Below are 12,390 nucleotides of genomic sequence, written 5' to 3' on the forward strand. Positions count from 1 at the left end.
CCCTATCGCCGCTCTAGGATGCACGGAAGTATGCGTTCACCCGGCGGTAGCCATTCAGAGGGCGCGTCGTTTATTCCCGCCTTCGCGCTGGCTTGAGCAGCCAATCAAACCGGCTCCTCGGGGAAGGGGCGGACCCTCCCAGCTCAGGCTGAGTCCTCCACGGCGTGAAGGAAGAGCCGTCTCGTTGGTCCGCGCGGCCGCCGCTCTGCGCGGCGCCTCGGCGGGCACCGGAAGCGGGCGGCGGCGGCGGTCGCCATGGAGGCGGCGGCGGCGGCGGCGGCCCCGGTGCGGCTGTGGGTGAAGACGGAGCCGTTCCTGGTGGGGGCCCTGCCCGTCCCGCCGCCCGCCCGCCTCGGTCCACACTACCTGCGGAAGATGGCGGCGTACGCCCGGGCGCGGGCGGCCGAAGGCTGTTTCCCGCGGCTGTCGTGGCCCCGCTGGCGGCACATCGCCTGCGGGAAGCTGCAGCTGGGCCGCGGCCTGGCCTGGCTCTACTTCGAACTCTTCCACAGCCTCCTCCGGCGGGACCCGCCGCGTCGACTCGAGTGGGCCGAGGCCGAGGCGGCCTGTGCCAGCGCCGAGGAGCTGGAGTGGGAGCGGAGCAAGGCAGGAGCCCCATCCCGGGCCGGGCGGGCGCGGGGAGAGCCCAGCCCACTCTAACGCCTGTTTTTTCTCCCCTCTTGGCTAGCTGTCGGTAGACACTCTGCAGTTCCTGCTGTTCCTGTACGTTCAGCAGGTGAACAAGGTCTCTCTGCGAAGGTCTCTGATCGGGGAGGAATGGCCCAGCCCCAGGACCAAGTCTCCCAGCCTGACTGGAAAATCCACCAGTGAGAACAAGGTATTTGTGGCTGTGTCGTCTTGCGCGGCCGTGTGGGAAACTGCCGAGTCCTGCCTCGAGGTGGGTTGAAAAGCATTGGGTTTGTCCCTGGGAGGGTGTAACCCTGCCTGTGGTAAAGGCTGACCGGAGTCAAGTTTGAGGTACTTCGCTGAACAGTAAATGAAATGACGGAGAGAAGCGAGTTGGATGTCTGGGGTGCAGCCTGTGGGCAGCTCTGCGTTGGAGAGGGAATTACAGATTGACAACGTCATTATAAAGGCTGGCTGCAAACCTCAGTGGATTTCTGTCATCGCTGTGGTGATGTGAGCTGTATCAGCTAGTGGGACGTGGCTTGGGACAAGCTGAAATGATTAAAAATAGGGACTGGGTAATTTTATACTGAAAGATTGGACAAACGGAAAAAGAAAATAGAGGAACTGGTAGAGGGCTGTGAGTCGGGTGGCCGCAGAGCATCCACTGTTGTTTAAAAGCTGATGTTTTTGTTTAACTGCAGCAATTACATAAAACTCTGGACAGGAGGGAGATGTGTCTTGGCTGCCATTGTCCCCCTCCCAGAGGTTTCGGTCCCCACGGGACTGGGGCTGGCTCCACCGGTGTTACTTTTCTCTGGGCGAGATTCCTCTGGCTTCACCGATGCCTGATGTGTGAACTGTGTCCCCTTTTGAAATGCTGTAGTGAGGTTTGTGTGGCGCGAGAAGGTTCCTGTCAGAGGGCAGGGATCTCCAGCTGCCGCACGAGACGCTCACAGCTGCTTGTTACACCCTTTTGGCTGCAGCCCTCGTGGGTGGTGAGGCCAACGTGTAATCACAGCCACGTGTTGCTTGTTCTGCGGTTCGCAGGCCAGCAGCAAAGCTTGTCTTTATTAAGGTCTGCCATAATTCTAGTCTTCTTTTTTTTTTTTTTTTTTTGGTCTGTGGAACCCTTTAGAAGTTGAACTAATGATTCTTTCAGAGGTCATTTGGTTTATTGGTCCGCTTGCTGTGAAGAAATGACCCCGCAGTGCCTCAGAAGGTGGCACTTAATCATATCTGAAGGTCGGGAACGGATGCAGCAATTTTCCAATAGAGCAGTTGCAAGACCTTGACTGTCAGTTACTGATTCGTTTCCTACCTTCAATTGCCAGCAGCAGCTGCCTGAATTTGTGTGGGAAAGGTTGTCGGAGAGTCTGTGTCTGTTTTCTAGAGTGGAAAGAGGTGGTACTTGGAGTTAGAATAAAATGTTTTCTCTTTCTGGGTGGAGGTTGCTCATGAGTCCAGTTTCCCTTCTGTGTTTTGGAAGAGCAGAGCTGCAGAAGTGGTGAGCAGGAGAGAGCACGTTCTATTAGAACGAGCATAGGCAAGGGTGCATTGTACAACGCCAGCGGAGCTTGTCAGCAATGTGAGAACTCACCTCGTTCTTATGTATTTTTCTGCCCGTTAAGAACTGGAACGACCAGGACCACCGCGCCTTCGTGCAGAGTCACCTCTCGGATATGCTGGAACTGCTGCTGGAGCCGGAGCAGCTCACTGCCTCCTCCCATTCCACCCGCAGTAGCTTGGTGTCCTACGAAGCCGTCTGTGCCCTCAGCTTTCTCATTGAAGGGACCGTGAACAAATCCAGGACGGTCCATCCTCTGCACGAGCTTGCCCTCTGGCAGCCCTGTCACGGGCAGAACGGCTACTCAAAGGTGTCCAAAGCCTTTTCTTTCCCCAAGCTGGAGAGCTGGCTGTGGTCTTGCCTGACCACAAACCCTTTTGGAATGACCGCCTGCCTCAAGTCCGGGAAGAAACTCGCCTGGGCGCAGCAAGGTAGTACAGGCCTCGCCTTTATTTTTAGGGATAACTTTCCTCTTGCTGAGCAGGGATCTGGCAGTGGTGTGGGGGTTTGCCTCCTTTTCCTCCTACCGTCAGTGGAGATGGGAAAAATGAGAGCTTAGAGGCGAGTCTGGGGGACTAGGGGGTGCTGTGTGACATCCATGTGTATTTTTCCAGTCTTTGGATCACTTTTGTGAGCAAATGTTAATGCCTTTATTTCTGAAGCCCCCTCTGAGTGAGGTCATTATTATCCTCGTTATTCAAGTACAGCTGGAGACAGAGAATAGATAATGTGGTGTGTTTGTGGCAAAGCTGAGCACTGGTTTGGGTTTCCTCATCTTGCATCACAGCCCCTCGCCTGCAGGGATGTGATAGCAGAGCCAAGACACCTTCCATCTTAGGAGAAAAAAATTCAGACGAATGTTTTGTTTCCTCTGACCGCACAATAGCAAGAGTGGCAGTGCGGTAGGCAGGATGGTGAGGTTGCTTAAGGATTGTGCTGTAGAAGGAGCACTTCACTGTCTTAAAACTTACAGTTCCTGCTTTCAGCATAAAACTAGCCCTGAGGATCTTCCTGCCAAGGAACAGACCTCTGGAAGTGGAGTTGCCTAGGTCAGGGCTCTCTGTAGCTTTTGGGGGGCTTTGGCTGCCCCTGAATAATCTTAAGGTGGTTTTGATCTTTCAACGTCCCCGAATTCTGGAGGTTCTGAGCGCTACGTACTGCTGACCTGCCCAGTCGGCATCGGTGGGTGGTACACCTGACGCATGAAGTGGTGCAGTTTGACAGTACCGTCCTTCAGGTTTTGGGCTGATTATTTTCTTCGGGGATTGCTGAGTGATGTGGACAGTGAACCGTCACGTCTGCGTGTCTGTAGGAATCATGTGTAGCCTTTTTGTGCTTTATTTTAATTTTTTTTTTCTTTTAAATGCATTGGTTAACTTTATTTTGCAGTTGAAGGAACAACCAGGAGAGCAAAGATTGCCTGCAATACTCGTGTGGCGCCCGAGGTGTTCCCCATGGTGATAATGAGCCAGGTGTACAAGCAGACGCTGGCCAAGAGCTCGGACACCCTGGTGGGGGCTCACGTAAGAATTCATCGCTGCAACGAGTCCTTCATTTATCTCCTCTCTCCTCTCCGGTGAGTTTGTGTTTCTCCTGGGACATGGCGAGATGTCTTGTTCAAGCGCTAAGCTCCTGTTAGATGGACTAAGCAGTGAAAAAGTCCTGGTTTTGCTCTTTCCCACTCACTGCATCCTCGCTCTCTTGTTCTTCTGCAGATCCGTGACCATTGAGAAGTGCCGAAACAGCACTTTTGTCCTCGGCCCTGTGCAGGTGTCTGTTCACGTCCAGAGCTGTGACAACGTCAAAGTCATTGTGGTTTGCCATCGTTTGTCCCTTTCTTCCACTGCCGGCTGCAGTTTTTACATTCTCACGCCTACCCAGCCTCTCATCCTCTCGGGGAACCAAACGGTCAGCTTTGCCCCTTTCCACACCCATTATCCGATGCTCGAAGACCACATGGCTCAGGTGGGCTTGGCCACTCTGCCGAACTACTGGGACACTCCCATGCTGGTGTGCAAGGACAGCGGTGACACCAGTGTCTTCCGTCTCCTGCCGCCCTCGGACTTCTACACCTTCGTGATTCCTTTTGAGATGGAAGGAGACACCACGGAGACGCCGGGCGGGCTTCCTCCCGCGTATCAGAAGGCGCTGAGTCAGCGAGAGCAGAAGGTACAGATCTGGCAGAAAACTGTGAAGGAGGCGGGCCTGACCAAGTGAGTGCTGCATCCGAACAGGAACGCGTCGGCTGCGTCGCAGCTCACTTCAGATGTACAAAGAGGAGTCATTTGATGTAGTTCATCAAAAATGCTTTAATCATGGGTCGATTTGCACGAGCCGTGTCTTGCGTGCCATTTCCAGAGCATTAGTAATTGGCAGTCTTGGGATCCTGGTCTTTAGCGTTACTTTGCTGTAAGTGGTAAGAATAACGCTTGCGATCGTAACTCTGAAGGAAGTGCTTTGTTACGATTGCATTTTCCCGCTTGCGAGACTTGAGGAGAAGCATGCCTAGGCACTGCTGGGGATCCACCCTGGCAGAAAGAGTTTATAACTCACCTCACGCTGGGTACCGTCTCTGTTCTGCTTAAGCGTCGCGCGCTGCTGTGGGTGAGGTCTGGGTGCATACCCTGAGCAACAGCTCAACTAATTATTGCCCTGCAGCTGATCGGTGGTCACTCTTAGCCTGACCTTTACATTGAGACTTTAAATTACTGTCCCATCTGTTGTTGAGGTGAGCTGAGAATGTGCACGTGGACCATTACAGCTGATCACCTCGTGGGCAGTAGCTTTTAAAGTCCTCTTTATCAGATCCCATGGAATCCTCTGCCCAGCGTTTACTGTACTAGCTAGGCCTGTCCTAGCCCCTGTCATGTACCGGTGCACGTCTGTCTGCTTTCTCAGCACCTATTGTGGAGCTCTGAAAAAGCTCCGCTTACTTCCTTTGTCAGCGTGCTTTCTTCAGCAGCCAGCCGGATCAGGCGAGGGTACAAATCTCTGCCTACTTCAGTTTAGCTGCTTTTATCCTTTCGTGAGCCATTTTGGTGCAGCAACCTGAAGAACCTGGCTTCTTTTGCAAATACAGACTGGGGATAGAAACCTGGATATTCAAATGTAGGTGCTTGAAGAGATGAGAACATGTTTTGTTCCCTAAGCTGTGCTTGAGCTGCGTAGATTTTCTTTCTGTTCTGTGCTCAGTCGGTGACTTGTAACGGGCGTGTAACTGGGCGCTGATAAGCAGTGGTCTTGGAGGATACACAGAATATGAAGACCTCCTCTCGGGTCAAACTCTCAACATTTCCCACCATACCAGGCTGAGTTCTAGTCCACTTGATCGTTCCTTGTTTTGGAGGAGCTCCTGCTGCTTCCCTTGTTGGTTTCTGAAATCCAGGTGCCTCTGCGCCAAGCGTGGAGGAGCCTGTGGTTTGGAAGAGCTCTAGGCTGGGAGAGAGGAAGGGTTCTGGGGCACGATTTAGCTACAGGTGGAGGGTGGCTGAGCAGCAGTGACCCAGTAGTGGTGACAGAGGTATAAAAACCTTCAAAACTCTCAGCCCTGAGTCTTCAAGGGCAGCAGAGAGGAAAGTTATGAGTTCAGCCCTTGTGCTAGAGTCATCTGTTGTATCTATTGACATCATCTAAGGTGCTTCCCCCTCTGGCCCCTCCCAGGGCTGCTGCTTCTCACCCTAGGGTTTTGTGAAGGCATTCGGCCTGCCAAAAATCTTACCGTTAAAGAAATGTGAGGTAATATGAATGATGTGCTTAGATTTAACATCCTTTACGGCAATCACAGGAGGCAAGAAATTGCTACTGGAGTGGCTTATTTCATAAAAGGAGGAAAAACTGTGCCAAATTTAGAAGCTTGCTGAAAAGAAACTGGGCAGCTGACAGTGTAAAATGTCTCTGTCTCCTGCAGGCAGCGGGACAACTAGGAAGCTTAGAGCAAACAGGATATCAGACTTGTAGAAAGAAAAAAGCTGCCATGCTTGAACGGGGAGGTGAAAGAGGATGTTAGAAATAAGAAGACATCTTTCAAGAAGCTGAAGTTGTCTGAATGAGGAAAGTGGGGCAAAAAAAAGAAAGAATGTAAATCCTGCCAGGCTGAAAGTAAAACCCCCGTAAGACAGGACCAATAAGACAGCTTGAGGAACAACTTGCCAAAGCATAAAATCCTGTTTATTCATTTTCTGAGCATATCAGACAGAAAGTCTTTCAGGGTCAGTAGCAAATCAAGGTATAGAAAAAGCACTTGGAGAAGATAAAACCCTAAGAGAAGAGAGAAGTGACTGCCTTTGTGTTCACGTTCGCTGGGGAGGAATTTAGGTTAGTTTATGTCCTAGAACCCTGCTTTCTGCGGAGCACGTCAGCGAACATCTCCAGTGGAAGCTATCGTACAAAGAAGAGCCCTTGAACTTGAAAAAAGGGTCTGGGTACGCTGGGCCCCTTTGAAGCTGAGCAGTACAGAAAGGAATAGAGCTGGTTTGCTGCTTTTCCCACTACAGGATGGGATCGACACAACAAATTAGGAATGGGTTCAAAGCAAAAGCACATAAAATCTCCACGGGATGTTGAAAATGTTCATGTTTTATATGGGTTTGGAAAGGAATTATGTAAGTTCATAGTTAAAAAAGAAAGTCTAGCAGGAGCTACTCAACACCCATGCCACCTTTGGCTTAAGAACTTCTGGAGCTGAGCTGATCCCAGATGACTCTGGAGAAACACTGCCGTGAGCCTGTGCTGCTCTTGGGCACCTGCCTCGTGCCAGGGACAGCGAGCCTGAGCTACGTCATACACCCTGTTATTGCTGGTCTTGCCAAAAGCACCCCAAAAGTTATTTAGCAGTAATGGGAATTATTTGAGGAGTGTTGTTTATATGCACTTTTTTTCCTCCTGATCCCATCCTCTCTCTTTCAGATGCTGTCAGAACAGAATTTTGTGTCTTCAGTGCTTAAACGCCGGTTACTAATCTTCTTTTTCACCCTTTTTAGACTGTTTTTAATCTGTGCTCTAAAGCAGAGGCAGCCCTGTGGAGCAGGGTCGCTGTGCTAATGGGACGGGGAAGTTGTGCTGTGCTGAGTTCTGCTTTTGGGGTTCATTCCAGTCATGTTCACTTGGTAAAAGCCTCTTCCAGGCAGTTCAGGAGCCAAGCCTGGCTCTTGGCTGATAGATATGGAGGCTTGTTTTGGTAGCAAAAGTGAAGTTATAGAAGTATAATACTATACATAAATGTGACCTTTACTACTTCCCTGCTCTTGTCTTGGTTTCAGGGATCAGAGGAAACAGTTCCAGATGCTGGTGGAAAACAAATTCTACGAGTGGCTGGTTCAGACAGGGAACCGTCAGCAGCTGGATAGCCTTGTCCCTCCTGCTGTGGGCTCCAAGCAGGCAGCAGGATAGCACCGTGTTCCTGTGTAGTGAAAGGAAAGGTGAGCAGAGGGCCTGTTCCTCTCGGTTCTTTTCTAGAAGAATTGTCCCACGTTTGTGCGCACAACCTAGGCAAAGGTGGAAGAACTAGGAGGCTATTCAGCGGACGTTCTCCCAAGAGCCTTGCATTTGGTTTTAGTTCTTTTGCAGGCAAAACCTCTTTTCAATTTGAATCTGTTCCCTGTGTACTCAGCACCTCCCTTGTTCTCTGCAGGCGTTCTGTTTGATTTGTCAGGGGTGTCTGTGTGTGTCTGTAAAGGCAGATAGCCTGTGTTGGGTTTGCATGGCAAAGTTTGGGGGGGGGGGGGGCTACAGGGGTGGCTTCTGTGAGAAGCTGCTAGAAGCTTCCCCGGTGTCTGATAGAGCCAATGCCAGCCGGCTCCAAGACGGACCCGCCCCTGGCCAAGGCCAAGCCAATCAGCGCCTCTGTGATAACATATTTAAGAAGGGAAACAAAACAGTTGGGGGAGCTTTTGCAGCCGGAGGGAGGAGTGAGAAGATGTAAGAAACTCTGCAGACACCAAGGTCAGTGCAGATGGAGGGGGAGGAGGAGCTCCAGGCACCAGAGCAGAGATCCACCTGCAGCCTGTGGTGAAGGCCATGGTGAAGCAGGCTGTCCCCCTGCAGCCCATGGAGGAAGGATGAGGGGGTGTAGCGATTCCACCTGCAGCCCATGGAGGACCCCACGCCGGAGCAGGTGGAGGCACCTGAAGGAGGCTGTGGCCCGTGGGAAGCCCACGTTGGAGCAGGTTCCTGGCCGGACCGGTGGACCCGTGCAGAGGGGAGCCCACGCCAGGGCAGGTTTGCTGGCAGGACTTGTGACCCTGTGGGGGACCCCATGCTGGAGCAGTTTGCTCCTGAAGATCTGCACCCCGTGGGAGAGACCACGCTGGAGCAGTTTGTGAAGGGCTGTAGCCTGTGGGAGAGACTCCATGTTGGAGCAGGGGAATGTTGAGAGGAGTCCTCCCCCTGAGGACAAAGAAGCGGCAGAAACACCGTGTGCTGAACTGACTGCAACCCCCATTCCCCGCCCCCCTGTGCCGCTGAGGGGGGAGGAGGTTGAAGCCGGGAGTGAAGTTGAGCCCGGGAAGATGGGAGGGGTGGGGGGAGGTGTTTTAAGAGTTGATTTTCTCATTCCTCTACTCTGTTTTGCTTAGTAATAAGTTAGATGAATCTCCTCTCTACGTTGTCTGTTTTGCTCGTGACGGTAATTAGTGAGTGATCTCTCCCTGTCCTTATCTCGACCCAAGCCTTTTGTTAGACTTCTCCTCCCCATCCCGCTGGGGGAGGGGTGAGTGAGCGGCCGCGTGGCACCCAGCTACCGGCTGGGCCTAAACCACGACATAGCCCTATTGTACCTAATCTGATGTAAAAACTTATATGAACAGCTGCCCTTTCAAAGAGGCTGTATGCATTAATGTCTGTGCTTACCTGTCTCACTTTTTGCTTAAGAAAATCCAGTGAGACTTCAAATAATTCTTTCTTTGTAGGGTCTTTCTCTGCCCGAGTAGAAGTGGTTAAGGAGTTGGAGACAAGCCCTTATCGTGTTTTTCTACCATTGCACGTTTCAAACCATTAGAAACTTGATTTTTTTTTTTTTTCTTAGCATTTGAGTTGCTTTTTCTTTGCTAGTGTTGGGAGTAAAATTTTCTCCTCTTATTTTGTTACAGAGTTCTGGGAACAGGCAGCAATACACTGAAATCAGTTCTCATTAAGACTTTGCAGCCATCCTGACTGAACACGCTTGATGTGAACCTGACGCCTGGCTTCGGTGTGGATTGGACTGTCCGTCTGGTTTAGGATTTCTAAGGAATGTGCTGTAACTACTCTGTTGGTAACTGAGAAAGCAGATGTCACTAGAGGATGATGAAATATGCCTTGCCGCACATCCTTTAGCGGGGAGGCTGTTGTCACGGGTAGTGTCCATGGCGTGCAAGTACCCAGTAAAGGAGCCCTTCCCGGTGCAAAGTGGGACGCAGGGCCCCGGCCAATGCACATGTCTTTATGGTACACACCAGCTGCACTGTTTTTATAAATGTGAAAAGGAAACGTTTGATATTTTAATGAATGAAATTCAATGGATTTTTTTTTTTTTTAACATGAACATGGCACTTAAGCAATGTGATTTTATGGAATTAACTTTCTTATACGTTTGTGTTGTTTTGACAAATGTCAATAAATCAGAGTTCTCGGATAAGCCTGGCACGTGTCCTAGGGCAAGGGTTTTACCTGTACAGTGGGTGTTAGAGGGGCGCAACATCTTTACTGCTTAATGAGAAGAAATGCTAATTTATTAACAGCTGTGGAGTTGAAGGTTTTGAAGGCTGCCCTGGCACAGCATTTTGATACAAATGCTGTTTCCTACATTTAATATTTCTTGTAAAGAGTGTCAACCCCAATAAGTACCGTTCTCACGTGCTAGGGGAACCAGTCACGGGGAGATGGGCTTGTAGCTGAGCCCCTAAATTAGATAGGCAAAACAAGCAAAGGCGTGGCATGGATGACAAAAGGCATGGCAAGGCGCTGTTGTGAGCCCTTGCGCGGCTAGGCGAGCCCACAGCCCCAGTGTGAGTGGGGCTGTACGAGGGCTGCTGAGGGAGGTTTGAGGCCAGGCCCCCGTTTTGGGGCTGGCACCTTTGGCCTGGGAGCAGGGGCTGGATGTTTGCAGTTTGGAGACTGGATGCTGATTTTGGCAAGAGGGACGTAAGGGTTTTTTTTTTTTTTTTTTTTTTTTGACCCCTTCTGTGGGTAGGCGAGTCCGTAGCTCCAGTGTGAGTATGTATTTTAAAGTACCACTCAGAAAAGTTTCTGTGTAGAAACTTCTCCATGGCTGGTATTTCTGTTGTGCTTTACAAGCAAATCTTCACAGCTGTGTGCTTGGGCTGGCAGCCCAGGTGGGTGTGATGAGGATGGGGCTGGGCTTAGTTTTTAAAAGGGCTGCAGGTGGCAAAGGGTGAGGGCTGCTCTTTGTGTAACAACTAGGATTGACCATGGTGTTCTTCCAAGGTCCTTTTCCCTGAGGCTTTCTGCTGGGTTTGCTCTCCTCACATCTGAGAACTTACCTGTCTGGATAGAACTGTTGGAGGGACGGAGTAAGGTAGGGAACTGTTACGTGTTAAGGGGAGCCCGCAGCCCCGATGTGAGTGGGGCTGTGTGAGGGCCGCTGAGGGAGGTTTGAGGCCAGGCCCCCGTTTTGGGGCTGGCACCTTTGGCCTGGGAGCAGGGGCTCAACGTTTACAGTTTTGAGGATGGATGCTGATTTTGGGTGACAAGGACATTAAGGTGCTCTTTGGACGCTTTCGGGGTCTAGGCAAGCCCACAGTCTCAATGTTAGTGGGGCTGTGCAGGGACCACTGAGGGAAGTTTCCTTCTAGAAACATCCTCTCTCTGGCTTGCATTTTTGTTGTGCATTAAGGAACAAATCTTCACAGGTGTGTGCTGGGAGTAGGCAGCCCATGTGTGTCTGATTAGGATGGGGGCTGTGCCTGGTTTTTAAAAGGGCTGCAGGTGGTGAAGGGGCAGGGCAACTCTTTGTGTAGGCACTGGGGCTGGCCCTGCTGTGCCAAGGGCTCTGGCTGGGGAGGGGGCTGCCTGTGCTTGCCTGTCCTTGGGAGCTGGCCTAGGAGAGAAATGAAGGGGCTACCACAGGCAGCTGCCTCTGACAAGGAACAGCCGGACCCTGCGGCAAGGACGGATCCCTCCCAGCATTCAACGACAGTGCACACCTTCAGCACACAGCGCTGGGAGCTCGGTGCGTCCGTCAGCTGTGCGTGTGAGCTGTGGTGCATCCTGGAAGCCTGGTGGGAGAGGAGTGTGGAGGCACCCACCACCTGCTCCTGGGTGGGTGAGGGTCGGGCAGCCAGCACTGTGGAAGAGCAAGGGGCGGAGGCAGAGAGAGGCCTCAGGGTGGTGAAGGTCTCCCGTGGGTGCCAGGAAGTGTGGTGAGACGTGTGTCCGGGCCCATGCCTGCCATGCTTCTCCAGATCTCTGCCTATCTCCTTCCTGTCGCTGCCTCCATCACCCTTTCAGGCTGACCGGATCCCCCAAGATTTTTGCTCTTCTGCCAATACTGCCCTGTACCATGCTGCCTTCCACTTCTCCTTTATATGCCTCTCTAGTTCTCCTACCCCAGCTGGTATTAATTCTTCCCACAGTGCTCCTAACAAATGCATATGTATGCCTATCCAGCAGCCTGTCTCTGTCTTCAGTGTGTCCCTCTGCTCTGTAGCCCATGGCTCTAACAAAGTCCTTCTGCTATCTAGTGGGTTCCCTCTCCTGACATTTAAGACGAGCTGTATGAATAGGACTGTTGAGGGGAGACAGAGGTAGGGAACTGCTAGGTGTTAAGGCGAGCCTGAAGCCCGAATGTGAGTGGGGCTGTGCGAGGGCTGCTGAGGGAGGTTTGAGGCCAGGCCCCCGTTTTGGGGCTGGCACCTTTGTCCTGGGAGCAGGGGCTCGACTTTTACAATTTTGAGAGTGAATGCTGATGTTGGTCGAGAGTGACGTAAGGCTGTATGTTGAGGCCTTTCTCGGCAAGGCGAGCCCGCAGCCCGAATGTGAGTGGGGCTGTGCGAGGGCCGCTGAGGGAGGTTTGAGGCCAGGCCCCCGTTTTGGGGCTGGCACCTTTGGCCTGGGAGCAGGGGCTCGACGTTTACAATTTTGAGAGTGAATGCTGATGTTGGTCGAGAGTGACGTAAGGCTGTATGTTGAGGCCTTTCTCGGCTAGGCGAGCCCGCAGCCCGAATGTGAGTGGGGCTGTGCGAGGGCTGCTGAGGGAGGTT

At 51.9% G+C, this 12,390-nt stretch overlaps 1 protein-coding gene across 2 annotated transcripts; it reads left to right on the forward strand.

Moving 5' to 3' along the window:
• The first annotated feature begins 148 nt into the window (after positions 1–148).
• Positions 149–9,806, forward strand: TBCCD1 (TBCC domain containing 1). Of its 2 annotated transcripts, none has more exons than XR_008578257.1 (7): positions 149–606; positions 689–838; positions 2,259–2,625; positions 3,584–3,770; positions 3,910–4,363; positions 7,453–7,611; positions 9,280–9,806. XR_008578257.1 is itself a non-coding variant. In XM_054835107.1 (7 exons), the coding sequence occupies exons 1-6, from the start codon at positions 256–258 to the stop codon at positions 7,580–7,582; spliced, it is 1,683 nt and encodes a 560-aa protein (XP_054691082.1). In that variant the 5' UTR covers positions 149–255; the 3' UTR covers positions 7,583–7,611; positions 9,280–9,806. The 2 variants fall into 2 exon arrangements, 1 of the variants encoding a protein (XP_054691082.1); XM_054835107.1 differs by having other exon boundaries at positions 3,910–4,407.
• Positions 9,807–12,390: the final 2,584 nt, after the last annotated feature.

Source organism: Grus americana, chromosome 9, assembly GCF_028858705.1.
Source record: "Grus americana isolate bGruAme1 chromosome 9, bGruAme1.mat, whole genome shotgun sequence".
Taxonomy (NCBI): Eukaryota; Metazoa; Chordata; class Aves; order Gruiformes; family Gruidae; genus Grus; species Grus americana.

What these genes read in the sequence shown, in the direction of transcription:
- TBCCD1 (XM_054835107.1), top strand. Translation starts at nt 256, where the DNA reads ATGGAGGCGGCGGCGGCGGCGGCGGCCCCGGTGCGGCTGTGGGTGAAG. An exon ending in ACTCGCCTGGGCGCAGCAAG is followed by an intron (nt 2,626 to 3,583) that starts GTAGTACAGGCC and finishes TTTATTTTGCAG; the next exon opens with TTGAAGGAACAACCAGGAGA. An exon ending in TATCTCCTCTCTCCTCTCCG is followed by an intron (nt 3,771 to 3,909) that starts GTGAGTTTGTGT and finishes GTTCTTCTGCAG; the next exon opens with ATCCGTGACCATTGAGAAGT.